Source organism: Erpetoichthys calabaricus, chromosome 3, assembly GCF_900747795.2.
Source record: "Erpetoichthys calabaricus chromosome 3, fErpCal1.3, whole genome shotgun sequence".
NCBI classification, from domain to species: Eukaryota; Metazoa; Chordata; class Cladistia; order Polypteriformes; family Polypteridae; genus Erpetoichthys; species Erpetoichthys calabaricus.
The window spans coordinates 154,407,285-154,424,901 of record NC_041396.2 but is presented as its reverse complement, the minus strand read 5'-3'; the positions used below and the strand labels follow the sequence as shown (position 1 = coordinate 154,424,901).

Genomic DNA, 17,617 nt, shown 5'->3' with positions numbered 1-17,617 from the left:
TTTCTTACATTAATACAATTTATAGTTACACCAAAATGTGTAAAAACAATTCTGGTTACCGAATTTAAGAAAAATGTTTGCTAGTTACCAGCAGGCTCTTATTGGTATCTTGTCATCTTAGATGTGATATTTTAACCATGCTGCTTACCTCTCTCAAGCACTTTTTGAACCTTGATTTGATTTGCACAGAAGCCACTATACAGCTTAAAGTGGTCTGCATAATACAGGAAGGAGCCTCCAAGAGAAAACAGCAATTTCTGAAAGACAATTACATGCATGAATGTTTAATAAATAATTACTTGATTGAAGCATTTTTGTCTTATTTTTCTAACCATTATCTTGACAGTATTACAGTAACCGCCGAATATTTTACAATATGTGCTATAAACTCAGCAGCACTATATAGATGCTTAAGAACGCTGCCAGGTAAAGAAACCAACCAAAGATTATCAATAAACTTAAATGATGAACAAATGCAAAACAATAATATAGTTGAGAATCACACTTAAACTACATTGTGTTTCCTTGACTTTTACTACTGAAACAAATTCCTGTTTTAACCAAACTTTTCAGCATCTGTAAGCTCATTTGTAACAAAAAACAGACTGCCACAGAATGCTTTATGAGGCAGCATGGCAACTAACTAAAATGTTCACATTAAAGCATGCTGTCACCTTAAATATAAAATAAGCTGAAAAAAGAAAGCTTTCAATGGAACACAAATATAAAACTGAGCTGCTGGAAGAAATAAAATGGAAAACTTTAGATTTAGATTTTGCAGTAAACAGTCTATTGGACTTGCTGCCACTGGTAGTAATTAATGTGTAAAAACTTGTCAAGATATAGATACACTTTTCTAAGCATCAACAGTACTCAAGTTGATATCGAGTTGGTATGTGTCATGAACTCTGACTAGCCAACACCACTAGAGAAGGTCTGTCAAACATTGACTGTCATCTTTGGTGATAGATGCTGCTGTTTGCAAAAGCATTAATAATTCATTACATTTATATAGCGCTTTTCTCAGTACTCAAAGCGCTATCCACACAGGGAGGGACCGGGAAGCGAACCCACAATCTTCCAACAGTCTCCTTACTGCAAAGCAGCAGCGCTACCAATGCGCCACCTGCTAATGCTGGTAAACTATAAATAAAGAACAAAACGAAAAGGAATATTCATATAGAATTTGTAGCTGAATGTAGAAACACATACTAACGCCTACACTGAAAACCAGAGACAGAGTGTAACGTGAACCTAAAAAGTCACGAACAAATTTAACATACTGTACTTGAGACTACGGAGTGATTCAAAGTACACACCAGGAAACTTTTTAATTTTATTTAATGCTATAATATAACAAATTATATTCAGTAATAGACAAATTAAAAGTTTAATAGCAAATGAAGTGAACATTGATACCTTAAACTGCAGCGGAGTTTCCAAAGTGGTGAAATCAGGGTTTGAACCAATTCTTTCCTCTAATGTCTGAAGGAACACTTTCTGAAAATCCAACATTTCTGGAAGGCTACCAAAGAGGGACTCCATCTATAGAAACGAAACACAGGAGATTCAGTAAGATATTTGTAAAATGGTAAGAATATACAAAGCAGTGGTAAGATATGTGGAAGCCAGCAAATTATTGTTTTTACTTAAGTAAAAACGGATTTTCAAAATGGAAGAAAAAAAAAACAATTGTTCAGGTAATACATTTAGATATTAATTTATTTAGTAAGTACAATAACTGGCATTGCTTGTATTGAAGTCACTCCAGCTTCTGCATACATAGTGTTTATTAAAATCATCATTGATGCACATTTGAGGAAAACATGCAGGGAGCTTGAGAAGCCAATGGGGACAAACATTGCTACAAAATCTAAATAAATAAATAATACAGTAATCCCTCGCTATATCGCGCTTCGCCTTTCACGGCTTTACTCCATCGCGGATTTTATATGTAAGCATATTTAAATATATATCGCGGATTTTTCGCTGCTTCGCGGGTTTCTGCGGACAATGGGTCTTTTAATTTCTGGTACATGCTTCCTCAGTTGGTTTGCCCAGTTGATTTCATACAAGGGACGCTATTGGCAGATGGCTGAGAAGCTACCCAGCTTACTTTTCTCTTTCTCTTGCGCTGACTTTCTCTGATCCTGACGTAGGGGGATTGAGCAGGGGGGCTGTTTGCACACCTAGACGATACGGACGCTCGTCTAAAAATGCTGAAAGATTATCTTCACGTTGCTATCTTTTGTGCAGCTGCTTCCTGAAATGACATGCTGCACAGTGCTTCGCATACTTAAAAGCTCGAAGGGCACGTATTGATTTTTGCTTGAAAAACAAACTCTGTCTCTCTCTCTCTCTTTGTCTGCTCCTGACGGAGGGGGTGTGAGCTGCCGCCTTCAACAGCTTTGTGCCGCGGTGCTTCGCATACTTAAAAGCCAAACAGACCTATTGATTTGTTTGCTTTTCTCTATCTCTATGACATGATCTGCTCCTGACACGCACTCCTTTGAAAAGGAAGATATGTTTGCATTCTTTTAATTGTGAGACGGAACTGTCATCTCTGTCTTGTCATGGAGCACAGTTTAAACTTTAGAAAAAGAGACAAATGTTTGTTTGCAGTGTTTGAATAACGTTCCTGTCTCTCTACAACCTCCTGTGTTTCTGCGCAAATCTGTGACCCAAGCATGACAATATAAAAATAACCATATAAACATATGGTTTCTACTTCGCGGATTTTCTTATTTCGCGGGTGGCTCTGGAACGCAACCCCCGCGATGGAGGAGGGATTACTGTAATACAAAAAGCTAGGCCTTAATTGTAAAGCATCACTTGCACAAGTACTGGGGGTAGAATGGTGTTACAGGGTGTCTCCTTCTTAATTTGTGCCAATTAGCCATAATGAAAAAAATATATATATATATATATATATATATATACATGATTATCTTCAGTCAGATCAAAATTTAAAGTGGTGGTACTGAGATCTCTAAATACTGTTAGAAGTAATTTATTTTATTAAAATGTGTGGCATAAAAATTCCTGTAAGTGTGCTTGTATAAAGCACAGGATAATTCAATATACAGAAACCTCACATGCAAAACGTGAAAGATTTAGATATGATTTTAGCAAATTTGACCCAATGGTATGTATATAATCATCAACACTGTAGAGGGCCTCATATGCCTTTTATAGACAGATATGGAAGTGAATAATACAATAAAAAAGTTAGTCAATATTTCTGCACTTTCTTTTTCTGTACGTACCTCGTCTTGAGTTAGGAAAATCTCTTTCTGTAAAGGTGTTAGGTAGATTTCAAATAGGCAAGTCAAATCCTGAAAAGAGAGTCAAGGATTAGGAATAAAATGATATACACTGGAGACGCCAGTGAAGTGCACTTCAAGTTACTTGTCAGGGTTTTTTTTTCTTATATAAGCTGACTTAACTGAATTGGAGTATGTGAAACAGGTTGATATCATACCTTTACTAAATATGATAAATACTTAGAAATCTGCAGTATGCTACTTTATGCACCTGACAATATGATTGTATCCCTTTAAATGCATATGTTTCCTTGACACTTAAAAATATATACTATGAAACATTGTAATTGAATGAAAATATAAAGTATACACAGTGATAACAAAAAATCTTCATGTGCATAATTCATAAACATAACACTGTAAGCAATTAGTATTGCCTGGTGTAAAAGTACACCCTAAATTGAATATCTTTGTCATTCCAATACCTACTGAGATTTCTAGAATGTCACACAACATTAGGAGCAGCCACTCAAGTTATGCAAGAAAAGAAAAGAGGAAAGAAATAAGTTTTTGTATGATCTTTTTCCTAGTGTGAAAGTAAGTTAAAGGCTGTGGTTGCAGTCCCTGCCCTGGATTGCCTGGGAATCCCTAAGAAATTACTTAACCTGTCCATGCTTATTATTTGTAAATCTCCCTGGAATGGCAGCCACAATAAAAAGAGTGCTATATACAGTTAGTAACTTAACAAATAGACTGATAAAAGTATATTAGCGTAACACACTAACTTAAATAAGTTATTTTACGTTAAGTTTATTAAACGTTTTTTTATTATTATTTAACTGTGAGGTCCTCTTTTCCTTTTAGTAGTCCTTTATAGTAAAGTCACCTTTCAGAGGCAGCTAGGAGGTGGCATACTTCAAATTATCATTCATCATATATTCCTTAATTTGTAAAGTTAATGACATTTCCTGAATAAAATGACACATTTGCTTTCATATCAGTTCACTCTGAATCGTTTTTTCCAAGCATCAATCATCAATGCAAGTCTAAATGCACAATGTGATGTATTTGTTGTCTCTTACTGTATTTCCATACCTTAACATAAGACTTTTCTGTGTCCACCAGCTCCTGTATAACTTTGCTGAGACGCTCAGTGGCTGACATATGCCTGGTCCATGGCCTTACTGACACATCCGCTGGCTCATTGACTACCTCCATTACACCTGAAGAACCTTCCTGAAAACTCTGATACAGTGTGGCAGCTGTTTCTGCACTCTGCAAAAAAAGAACATCCAGAAAAAAAACATTTGATAAGTCTTACAAATAATTACGTAAGTAGACACACTTTTTTGGAAAGATTTGAGACAAAAACCGTATAAATGTAATAGGTTCATGTACCAAGCAACACAAACATCACTGTAAAAGATGTATGAATACATGGCATTAAACACCAGAATTTTACACTGACCATACAATTATTTCACTAAAAATAAAAATATTAAGGTGGAAAATGGTCATGGTGCTGGGCTATTTTCTTAGCCATGACAATCCCTCGTACAGTATCTGGTATGAATGAAAGCCATACTATTGTCATGGTTTTATTCTGAGCATGATCTTTGACCTCTCTATTCAATACACTTAAGTAGCACCAGGACAAAACTAATATACTTACAGATTAAAGGAAACGGTTGGTACATTCTACTTAGTTAAAACAATTGGCACGACTTAACTGGATTGGTGTAGCAATGCGCTTGAAAAAAAAATCTACATATCATTTTAGCTAAAAGATCAATAATTGTCTGCAACTTTTTTATTTCGTACTTAAATTATTTGTAATTATACAACAGACTATGTCAGCAGGTAGAGAATGTGCAAACAAGTTTAAATGTGGATTTGTAAAGTCTTTATATAGACACATAGCTCCCACTGAAGCCATACTGAATAAACACCCTCACTCGAATGTGTTTGGCAGACAAGCCAAATGAGAACTTCATCAGCTCAGAGGACTGACAGGCCTTCTGACAGCCAGGATGTCTCATCTCTGCTGCTGTCTTGTTCTACCTGAGCTCTGCTACACGTGTAACATTTGCATTCAGGTTTTCTGTTCAGCCTGTTATTTCTCCTCTTCATTTTTTAAGGCTACACCCAAAGCCCATTTCCCTACTCACAATACTTTATAACCCACTTTGGTGTTTAGATAAGCACTATTAACAACTTTAAAGATAAAAAAGTATAATATACTTTTTGGGAAAACAAAAACACACATGGAGATGGATAACATAGCATACGTTTTGACTTAAATACACTGAATATTGAAAAATAAAAACATGCAAATAACATGACAGAAGTAAACCATATCAAATATGGCTTTTATAGAAGAACAGGGAAAGATGTTTTTGTGGGAGTCAAAATCATTTTAAGAATTTGAGCGTAAAACTCCACTAATATACATTTTTAAGTCACACAGCAATGAAAAATGGCATATAATGATGCAGGTAGCGAATCATGGTTCTACAGAAGTACAGAGACAACCAGATTTAGCAGGCACTGTATGACAACCCCTTAACATTTGGCAGCAGTTTCTCACTTGCCATTAAATTCATTAACAGACTAGATTTAATTATCAGAATTAAGGAAAACAAACTGAAGTACTCTTGTATTTTGTTTCAATCTAGAGTCAAAGCATAATTAACAGGATTTTCATTTTTTATGACCTGTGCAAAGCAACCCAAAATTTAATTCATGGTACAATTTTAATTGAATGTGGCAACACAATTATGGGGAAAACTAATTTTTGTAGCAAGACTGGCTTTATTTATATTTGCAAATCAATCTACAAATGGATATTGGAAAACTGGAATAGTATCTACAAGATGTCTCATACCATTTAGGACTTTTTTGGCTATACTGACTTTACCTAAATTCTTATTGGCAATGTGTTTCATGTACTGCTTTGGTCCTGAATATTTACACATTATAATAAACGAAAATATGTCCAGTATATGAACATATTTTAATAATAAATGAAAGATTACGTTATTTAACCAGAAATGATGTAAGTGACTATGAAAGGGTGCCATGAAACTACTTGTGCTGTAGCTATGTCTTGACATACACTCACCAGTATATTTTAAACTTTTTCTTTTATGTTCCACTTCCATTTGTATGGCACAAGTCGACACAGATATCTAAATCTGATGCATTCTTAGAAATTTAAGTCTCATACCAAAATAGTGTTTTTCATCTGTATATGAACTTATTTTCTCTCTATTGTCCAAAATGAGGGCTTACGTGTCGCTAGTAATGTTTCTTCTCCCAACGTACAACAGCCGATCACAGTGCCCCCGTTGAGGTCCTTTAACAAGTTCATTCATATGGTGCTGGCCATGGAAAAAACAGCTGCACAACACAAGACTGAAAATGGACTACAGAGGCACATCTGAGATCATGAAAGTGCCATTCATATTTATACTTGTACTTTTCTTTTGATTTGTTTCCCCATATTTTCCATACTTAGATGTCCTATTTGCATTCAGAGCAGATAAGAATGTACAGTCATGTGATGATAGTAGCTGATAGAAGATTGTAGCCAAGTAGCTACCATGTCATCGTCATAGTTTATTCAGCCATTCAAGTGGTGCCCAAGTTGCTGAATTCGCTGTATTCTGAGGAGTAGCTTGGGCTAGAAAAGTGTCACAACAGCGCATAACGACCGCATAACATCTATGGCAGAAAGCACTATCTCACACAAAGAAACTACATCGCTAGGAGAATGTCTCTTATTATTATTATTATTTTTTATCTGTGGCCTCTTTGCATTCAAAATGAGCAAAGAGATAAATGCATCCAAGCTTTTTAAAGTATTTGTTAGAACTTCTGATGTGTGGACAGACAGCTGAACTATTGACTGTCTCCTTGAATGTTACTGATTTTCAAATGCTTGCAGTATGGATGTAAAAAGCTTGCTGGTGCTTATTTGTTTTATTAGGTTTATTATGTAGATTGAATAGACCGTAAATGCTGACAAATATAAAGGATTGTGTAATAGTCATGCCTGTTGTTTATATAAAAAAAAGTTTGTGCCTCTTAACTCCTCTGTTGGCATAGCTTTGCTCAATTCCTTCGTGGTCTCATCCTTCTCTTGTCCTTATTTTACTCTAAAAAAATAAATAAAAACCTTGTCTGTCCTTAAGGACAGGCAGTAAATAGCATTCAGTTTTCCCCCCAAAAGCATATATCAAAGATTTTGAGCATCATAAAACCAATGGCAGCATTCCCTGTGTTATAATCAATGATTTTCACTGTGTCAATTCAGGTTTACTGTCACTTGTACAGATTACAATGACATTTTACTTGCATGTCCAACCAGCTTGCAACATGTCTCCATGCTCAGACTCCTTGATTACTATTACTAGTGAAGCAATGCATTGAGAAAGGTTTGTTCCTTCCTGCAACAAGATTTTCAAAACACACATGAAATACAGACATTAGACTGATCCTTTTAATTAAAGTATTATTACAAAGAGGACATAAATTTACTAGTGAGCTACACTGCATAGTCAAAAAGACCAGGCACAAGAAACAGAAAGATACACAGAATCTGAATATGGGAAAATTTGATTAGTGAGCCCAGAACTTTATGCAACACTTTAGATGCTAACTCATATGCATTATGACATCCCACTAAGTGCCACTCTTCACTTCCAACTTACTGCAAAAACATTATTTTGCATACAAATTCTGAATTTCCTGCTTTAGTGATTGAAGTGTTTAGTGAAGAGAAGTGGCAAGGATAAGTAGGCATACAGACATGCAACACAGAGCTTGAACAAAAGATGTCTTATGTGGTGTAGTTTCACCATTCTGTGGTGCAGCCGTATTTAAAAGGTCCCTGAGACAGATTACCACCTCTCATGCCAGTGTCTCCTGTGATCACTAGTTTGGTCCTGCCACTCTGTCTGAAAATGCAGAGTGTGGAACAAGTTGCAAATAATTTACATATAGTATGGATTCAGTAATATTGTTATTTACATTTTCATTGTAAAATGTTTAACAAAATAAGGTAGCTTTCTAGTGCCTCTTATAACAATGTGAATTACTTATAATTGTGAAATACATACAAATACGATTTGTATAAACATACACCACACGGTTACAAAGAATAATCAGTTCTCAATAGCCCACAAACTGCCAATTTTAAGAAAAGACACATATAGGCATATTTACATTAGTGCACAAGTGAGTCTAAGGTGGCAATGCTGAGTCTGCATGCAAATAGTGTTACAAAACTTGGTACTCATGTTTTCCATACAGTATGCATCCATGGATACAGACATGGAGGAGGGAAGCACAGAGTGCTCTAGAAGAAACTGTAGTCATTCTGTTAAGGTTTTCCATTTTCAAATTGGCATGCAACCATGAAATAATATAAACCCTTCATGATACCTACAAAAAAGAACTTTTCTAAAACCCATGCGCAGATGTTGAAAATGAAACCAAACATGTCTCTCTTCATCTGCATGTTATAGCTATGTGTTTCATTCTTGCCAAAACAGTTCTTGCTTTATGGGTGTTTAGGGCAGTCACTAGTGCACAGCCTGGTTCATTTGTCAGCACAGATGGGGCCACCCACAAGTAAAGAGGGTGCCAGGAGATATGAAAAATTATTAATTGAAAGCAGCTTACATGAGCTCTCATGCAGGTCTGTACAGTACAGACAACATTTGGTATAGAAACTCCAGGTTTTTACATTAGATAAAATATTCTTTCAGTTATGTTACAGTAAACACATTTTTTTAAACATGCATTGGATCTTAGGGTGTAGAGCATCTTGTCATTTAATTTCCTAAGCATTCCTCGCAAAAACAACACCCATTAGAAATAGTGTAGTGGATTTGCTTTTCTAGTATTTCTCAAAACTGTCTTTATAAAGAAATAAATGTAAAACTTTTAACAATTATACAAGTGGTTATTGGAGGTAAATACTGGGAAATGCCATTTTAAGGAAAGAGAAAAAACATAATCAGAAGATGTACATACAGGCCATGGTCTCCATAAATCTTTAGTCATTCAGATCTGCCTCTACCTTCATGTCCATAAAGACAAGATATGGTGATTATGACACTGTCACTGTACATTTTCACTTTTATTGACTTTGGTAACAAAAAACCCTTTGCAATTTCATGGACAACAACATTGTCTGCATTAACTTCCACTGTAGGCATTTGTATCAGCAGATAACTAATCAAATTCTTAGCTGCAAAGATTATGTTTACAGTAGGTTTATAAAAAAATTCACAGGCAACACAATATATTTCTTTTAAAGAACTGCAGCCTAGAGAACAGCTGATGGCATCAGTTACTCAATCCATCAACATGGAACAAACCCTCAACATTTCAATATTGTATTCATTTTAAAATAGACTGGTGAGTATTGTTATCCAATGATATATTATTGAGCAATACAAGAAATATTAAGACTTCATTCCCCAATTAAATTCAACTCATTTTAGGAGAGTTGGCGTTTATTAAATCTCACCAGTTCTGTTATTCTCCATGTCTGCCTTTCTGCAATGTACTGTAGTGTAAGTATAGTGTCAAAAATGGCATGCATTTCAAATAAATTATTAGAACAATGTGGATGAGTCCAGGCCCAACAAAACTAGCCAGCCCTATTCTTCTAATTTTTTCAAAATAACTTTGAATGGAGTTTTGAAAGTCCCTAAAGTACACTAATTGGTCATTTATTCCATGTGTCAACACCCATACACATGTGACTTTGTCATTCTGAGAGTGTTTAAATTACTTCTAAAGTAGTCAAGATTTACATTATTTTTATATTACTGATGGATATGCTGGAATATCTCTCAACAATGAACTTAAAAGAAAAAATCCCATTATGAGACTTACCAAATTTCACTGGGTCAAAGTGGGAATATGGACATTGGTAAAAAGGCAACGCTTGAGTCCTTCACAAGGCCAAGTCGTGCACTTTCAAACTGGGTCAGCATACTGGAGTAGAACCCACAATGACTTGAGGGAAAACTGCAAACTCCACAAGGAGAACCACCAGGGATGGAACTGAAACTCAGCATGCTGGGTGCATAAGGTAGCAACCCTACACACTGTACCACCGTGTCAACAATTTTTCTAATCTATAAAACCTTAAATGACTTGGGTCCACTTATGGACCCACTTATGGACCCAAGGACTTTTGAAAGCTTAGATACCACAATACACATTATGATCTCAAAACACTGGTCATCTAATAGTTTTAAGAACAGATAAAACAGCTGTGGGTGGTTGAACCTTAACTACAAGGCTTCAGAGCTGAAGACTCATTACTTTAGTTTGCTGGGATTAGACAGAGTTTCTGATGAGGTGTTCATATTGCAGCTCTGCTTTTCAGGTATTCACACATACATTAAAGCTCATCAATCACTGAACTATTCACGACTGTCATATGTTTTGTTTTCCTTCTCAGTATTGACAAGATACTTCTCCTAACCAATGGAATATATCAAATATTGATATTGGGAACCTTCAACTTAATGATAACATGATTTTACATATAGTATGTGAGTAACCTGAACCTGTACTCAGCGAATATGAAAATGAAAATATAGAGGTTTTTCTTTTGCCCAGTTACAGAAGGGAAATTTCTTAATTTGGGCTCTTAATGATATGCAATTATCCTCAAATGTGAAAAATCCATCAGTGGATAAGAGTTGCCCTTAGGCTGAAATGCATCCTCAGATGTGATTAATGACCGCATTTACTGCATGAGTCAGGCTTGAGAGTTTCTTTAGATTGCCAGGCACAACTCTTAAATGGCTTACTTATTAAATATGATTTAATAAATACATATATGTACATTGCTAACTCATTCCTATACACTGTTTGATATGGCATCCTTTGGTGTTACTTTGTTTATGTTGCCAGTAGCAAAAGTAGTGTTAATATCGCCAAATGGACACAGTACAGTGAAATTTTTACTTACATGAATGACAAACATGCAGCATGGTGTCAGAAGATATAATTTTGAAAAAAGTTAATGTCAATTAATATATAAAATTTGCATTATTTGTATGTGAATACTTTATTGGGTTGTGTTTTAACTATTTGTAAATTTGCAGTTATATATCAAGTTATAATGAAAACATGCTGTAAGCACTTAGGTGCATTTGGCAACTTAGTTGAATGTATTTGATACTTCATCAAAGAGTCAGTTGCCAAATTTTTGTTTAATAAATGTTTTATAACAATAAGCCATATTTTAAAATAATGACAGAATTAAATTTCATGCGTTAGTCAGTTACATTAAATATATGCATTTTAATAGATCAATACAAAGTCATATATTTAAAATGTAGCCCAAATAGGCTTGTGGTGGCATAATAGCTTTCACAGACAGCAGATACCAACTCAAGTGATATAAAAATGTTATTGATTGATGTGCTATTGTTCGTTGTTGGTTGTGAACAGTCTGAATAACTGTAGTTCAAATTTCTTAAACATAACATTTTTAAAATAAGTACCCAATGGAGAGGTAAAATCTCTGTTGAAATCTCAAGATAAAACTTGTCTGATTTAGATCATGATGGAGTGAAGATCTGAAGTTCTGTCAAAAAATGATAGTGTCGAAGAAATATGGAATCATTATAATATGCAGGTAATGTAGCCACGAGGTTACATAAATGCTGAGTAAATATTTTGTCACTATGCTTACAGAAAAAAGAGCATTATATTTACTTTTAGACAGTAAATCAGTGGGCGGCATGGTGGCGCAGTGGGTAGCGCTGGTTAGGTGGATTGGCGATTCTAAATTGGCCCTAGTGTGTGCTTGGTGTGTGGGTGTGTTTGTGTGTGTGTCCTGCGGTGGGTTGGCACCCTGCCCAGGATTGTTTCCTGCCTTGTGCCCTGTGTTGGCTGGGATTGGCTCCAGCAGACCCCCGTGACCCTGTGTTCGGATTCAGCGGGTTGGAAAATGGATGGATGGATGGATAGTAAATCAGCAGCACAAGTATGCGAGTATAGCAGAGGTGTGGCTTGTGCATCACTCTCCCAGTGTTCAACAAACTTGTACTGGAGATTAATTTCAGGAATGGCCATCAGACAAGTAAAAGTGGAAAATATACAAGTTGACCTCTCTCAAGTTAAATTAGAAACAGTAAAGTAATCTGAAACTGAAAACATACAAATTGTTTCTTTGTGTTAAAACAGACAAGTTTGAAAATGCTTTTCAAGGGGAGATTTTGAAATTTAAAACATTTGTACAGCACACTTTATTTGAGATACCACAATGAAAACTGAAATTTTACAACAAATTTTCTTAAAGAATAAATGTGCCAAATTTTAATTAAAAAATGGGTCTACTGGGGGCCAAGTTGTTTCACACAGACAGACAGACAGACATGGCAACTGCAGTTGGTGCCTTTCACATAATATGCAGGCCCACCCAAACATGGAACTGAATTTTCATAAAAATTTATTATACCAATAGTTACAACATAGAGTATTTTGCAATAATGGTTTTAGAAAGCACTTGTCTTTCATTTCAAAATGCATCCAAATACAACTTTAACTCTTTTGTTTCAGTTGTGAATTACAGGGCAACTCATGAGATCCTGATAACTCACTCACACTGGGCCATATTTGAGTTGCAGCATGCCGTTCATGGTTCAGTGCTGAAACTAGATTTATTTTCTTTATATATTACCATTAGAAGATGTTACTATTGAAAAAAAACTACACGTAGATGAGAAAACAGACTGAGATTTAAGCTTACGGAACTGGCAATACAACCTACTACAAGCCACTGGAATGCAATCTTTATCTTATACTGTATGCTATGCACTACAACCTAATACTTGTAGGTTTGTTGATATTTAGCCCCAAAGTTCCCATTCACATCAGTTTTCACTGTCTTTAGATGTGTAGACCTACCAGTTTCTCAATTAGTGTATAATTTGCCATAACAAATTACGACTTACGTTTAAGAATTCTATTGTTTCTAACTGATGCATCTGCCAAGACCATGGATACTCAATTACAGTCCTGGAGGCCATTTCATAATAAGAAGCAAGGCCTAACATATAATGGAAGTTTTTATTTAATTACAGTATATGGTGTCTTAGTGCTTTCATTCTTCCAAGATAAATCTTGTATTTTTTTTTGTTTTCTGAAAACTTTATCAATGTTTTGTGGTCCTTCCCTTCTATCTAATGTATTTCAAAACATTGTATTAACACGGATACTTCATGTTGCATATACACAGGTTTCAAAGGAAGCATGTTAGCTTGAGAACTGGTGGTTCCTTTGTCTTTTGCACTTCATTATTGATAGATGGCTAGTTAAAAAAAACTGGCAATTTAAATTTTAATGCAGCTATTTAAAAGTAAAATAGGCAATTAAAAGTTCCGAATTGTAGCAAGCAAGTTAAATACTGCTTTATTAGTAAATAAACTGATTCTAATTAAGAAGCTGGTTAAAGTGAAAACCTGCAGCCACTGTTGACCTCCAGGACCATAATTAAGCAACCCTGGCAAAGACTGTTACTGGTAGACTGCATTTTATATTGTCCACTTTAATTATTTAAGAGGCAAGAAAAAGAGCATCCAGGAAAATAAATATGTACAGAAGAGGAAAAAAAATGATGATTGCCATTCACACCCACACAACCTTCACTGAACATTGCCTACACAAAAAAAAAGCTGTATCAAAAGAAACAAGGGTATAATATATTTTAAAGCAAAAAACAAACAACATACATCTTTGATAGTTTTAAACATATTACAGACTAAGAACAGGCACTAAAAAACAAAAAGTGAAGTACACAGGTTTTCCAAATAGTTTTAAGTATCAAAATGGGATACTGTATAGATCTCATACAGTACGCCAGACATGCACAAGGCCAATACCCTAAATTTAGACTTTAAATGTTGAGGAAAAAGGAATGAACAATATACAAACTGCAATTAAAAAAAGAAATGGACTATATATTTTTATATACATATGTATAAAAAGGTGGTGTTGCTCATCATCTATTGTAGGACACTAATGAAAGAATTATGGCTGAACACAATCCACCTATGTAACTATACAACCTGAAAAGGCCTTTTTATCTGGTATTGGAGCAACTCTTTAAGTAAGCAATTCTGCAAGCCAGGCTCTTAAAACTTGAAAACTAATATAATTAATGCAGTTTGTGTCAGCTATTAGTCTAATCTCAAATTACTAACAGTGTAGCTTTACTTAAGAAATGGGGGTAGTGGCTGACATCTAATTTGTTACAATTTGCCCATTGTGAGTGTTTATTATGAACAAATTGGTTTGTATTACAGAGGAATGAGAAAAAAATGTTGAGGTCTGAGAGATACCGATCCACTCTGCTTTGTGCACCTTTCAATTAAATTTCATATTTTAATAACATCAACAATTTACTGAAGTAAAAATCTATTCCACTCTGAGTCCAAGACCATCTACCACTGATGCAAGTAATCTGGGAACTCAGTTAACCAAAATCTGTGAACCTATAGAACTGTGCCTGAAAACTTCACCAATTAGAGAGAGCACAAACTGTAATAACCGTAAAACAACATCATTTATTTATATCGCACATTTTCATACAAATAATGTGGCTCAACTGCTGTTTATTTGACCAGAAAAGTGGGACTTTTATAAGCAAACAGCTGGTTACAAATTTAGACAACGAGAGCAGAAAAGACAATAGGACATTTCTGAGGTCAGCTAGTAGCAGTCTTAAGAAATCTTTATGCTTAAAGACATTTTAGGAAATATTTCTGTCTTAATTAATAGAGGTCTCATGTAACAACACTGGCATGCTACCAAATGTTTACTTGAAAACAGTCCCAAGTATGGTAGTGACTTCGATAGTAAACAACCTGTCAGCCGATCATTTTTAAATGATACTATGCACACAACATCTCTATGCATTCATTCAACAAAGTGCTTTTGTGTGCATTTCCAAAATTATAGCAGTCACAAAAATCAACAAAACAGAGCAACACTGCTTTACAGTATACTTAACTGCCATTCACTCACCATTTTTGCCATTACTTGACATATAAAAGTTATACCGTCAACAGCTTTGCCTTTGTTTAAAATCCAAAACTGCATTAATAATTTAACTTCTTGCCAAAGGGTTGTGAAATACAGTGTTTTTTATAGTTCACTCAACATAATCTTTGTGGGTTGTCCATTTTCATCTGATGAATTGCATTTATGCATGTAAACTTCTATACCTTGTTTTTACAATCCTATATTGATATTATAAGGTCACTATTTTTATCAATTGATTGATATTAATAGGCCAGCTCCCCAGGTCCCAGTGCCCTGCAGTAATGGAGGTGGTTGCAGGTGTTTTTCCAGACATTTTTTTTTGCAAATTAAACCCCACTTTTTTTGCTGCTATTGGTACATTTATCGTAATTTTTAAATCACACACTCATTACTACATTCTCTTACTCTTACCCTTGAGCATTCAGATTTTTTTCTTCTGGTAGATAGCAATGAGATGCAAATAACAACTGAACCACTAACTAAATTTGTAAATTTGCATATGAGAAGTATGTGTTCATCATAAACGGTTTCAATAAATAAAAAGAAAATTTGAGGACTGAGAAATAGTAATCTACTGTTGTCCAAAAGTTTAGAAGTGGATGAAATGGAAGAGTGAGAGAAGCAAAAATGCCACAAAATTATGGCATGTTTTATTAACAATAAGGATTGGCATCTATTTTAGGAACTGACAGCAAAAACTTGAAGCAACTATGGCTCTCCAAGAACTTGACACTCATCATCTGATTAAAATTCTCACTGTGACTCGGCTCCATTCTCTGCTGCCACAGCTGACCTTCTTTCCACCTACTCTACTAATGTGAACAAATGCATTGACTGAAAATATTGTACATGCTGTAAATACCAGCACTTAACCCTGCTAAAACCACCCCATACAAAAATGTACTTGAATTTTGTCAACTGCAGACACATCTTTAATTTACATAATTCCAAGAACAGTTTACATTTACTGTTCAGGACTTTCTGCTGCAGGTAAACAAATGATAGATGTCAACAGTGTTATATCCCCATTGTCCAATAGATGGCACTTGGAGCTCAAGTGTTTTCACAGTGATCCCCACACACTGCTAGTGAGAATACTGCAAAAACTTTTAAAGAAATTACCACACAGAGTCATGTGTGGACCCGTAAATACAAGAACACAGGCAGCAATATTTTATAAGTTTTTTTTTTTCTCCATTTTTTTTAATTTTTGAGGACTTCATGGTGGTGGTGGTTTGGCAAACAGCAAGTCACCTAACTTGCCCATAAGCTCTAATTGTGTTATCTTGCAAAAATACCCTTAAATGAAAGCATGAACCAAAAGCATATGTAGCAGTAGTAGTAATATTATGTGTATAAAGTACAGTGATATTAAACCAACCTGTAATCATACAGTATTTTGAATTGCACAGAAGGTCATGCTGGGTTCAATTTCCTGCCCAATCAGAACCCACTCTCCCAAATGCAGGCTATGCCAAGGGTTACCAGTAAAATTCAGTGACAAAGAGAGTGACGGTTGGATTTTTTGTAGCCTCTCTCACCAGCTGACGTCTTGCTCTGGTGTTTAGTTTTGCAGGGCGGCCAGTTCTAGTAAAAGCCTAGGTGCTGTGATGAATCTTCCACTTTCTGATGACGGACGCGACAGTGCTTAATGAGACATTCAAACTCTTCGATATTTTTTTAGCTATTTCCTGCCTTGTGCATTTCAATGACTTTATTTCTCACATCAACAGAATGCTCCTTCATCTTCAGTTTAGCTATGATAGACCAAAGACTATGGACCTTACAATGGGTGCTTTTTATGTACAGAGAGATAAAAAAGACTCACAATTAGTACCTTATTATGTTAATCATGGTCAAATAGCTGCCACTGTTTGTGTCATTTGTGATTATTTTGTCAGTGGTGTCATACAGTAAACTATGATGACTTTCAAGTGAGAAGTCAAGCAAAATGAAACCTTTTATTGGCTAACTAAAAAGATACAATATGCAAGCTTTCGAGGCAACTCAGATCCCTTTTTCAAGGGAACTAAATACTTCAGGTTGCCCCCAACCGACCCAATTTTCTTTCAAGCAGAAATTCACAAAAGTCACAATACAAAGGGTTACCATAAACAGAAATTCTCTTTTTAGCTACAGTATATACTATAAAAGTCAGAATTATCTGTTAGTCCATTAATCACTTCTTTGAAAGACAAGTGATAATGAGAGCTCCTAAAAACTTGGATAAAAATTCACACAGCATAAATAAACAGACTAAACTGAAATTACTC

At 35.2% G+C, this 17,617-nt stretch overlaps 1 protein-coding gene across 7 annotated transcripts in view; it reads right to left on the bottom strand.

The window, feature by feature from the left end:
- Positions 1-17,617, bottom strand: part of tiam2a (TIAM Rac1 associated GEF 2a) — a 324,201-nt gene that overhangs the window by 18,509 nt on the left and 288,075 nt on the right. For all 7 annotated transcript variants that reach the window (XM_051925155.1, XM_051925156.1, XM_028797416.2 and 4 more), the window contains 4 exons: positions 4,359-4,538; positions 3,267-3,335; positions 1,420-1,545; positions 149-257 (listed from right to left, as the gene is read on the bottom strand). In XM_051925155.1, coding sequence (XP_051781115.1) covers positions 149-257; positions 1,420-1,545; positions 3,267-3,335; positions 4,359-4,538 — 484 coding nt within the window. The remainder of the gene's footprint in view (positions 1-148; positions 258-1,419; positions 1,546-3,266; positions 3,336-4,358; positions 4,539-17,617) is intronic.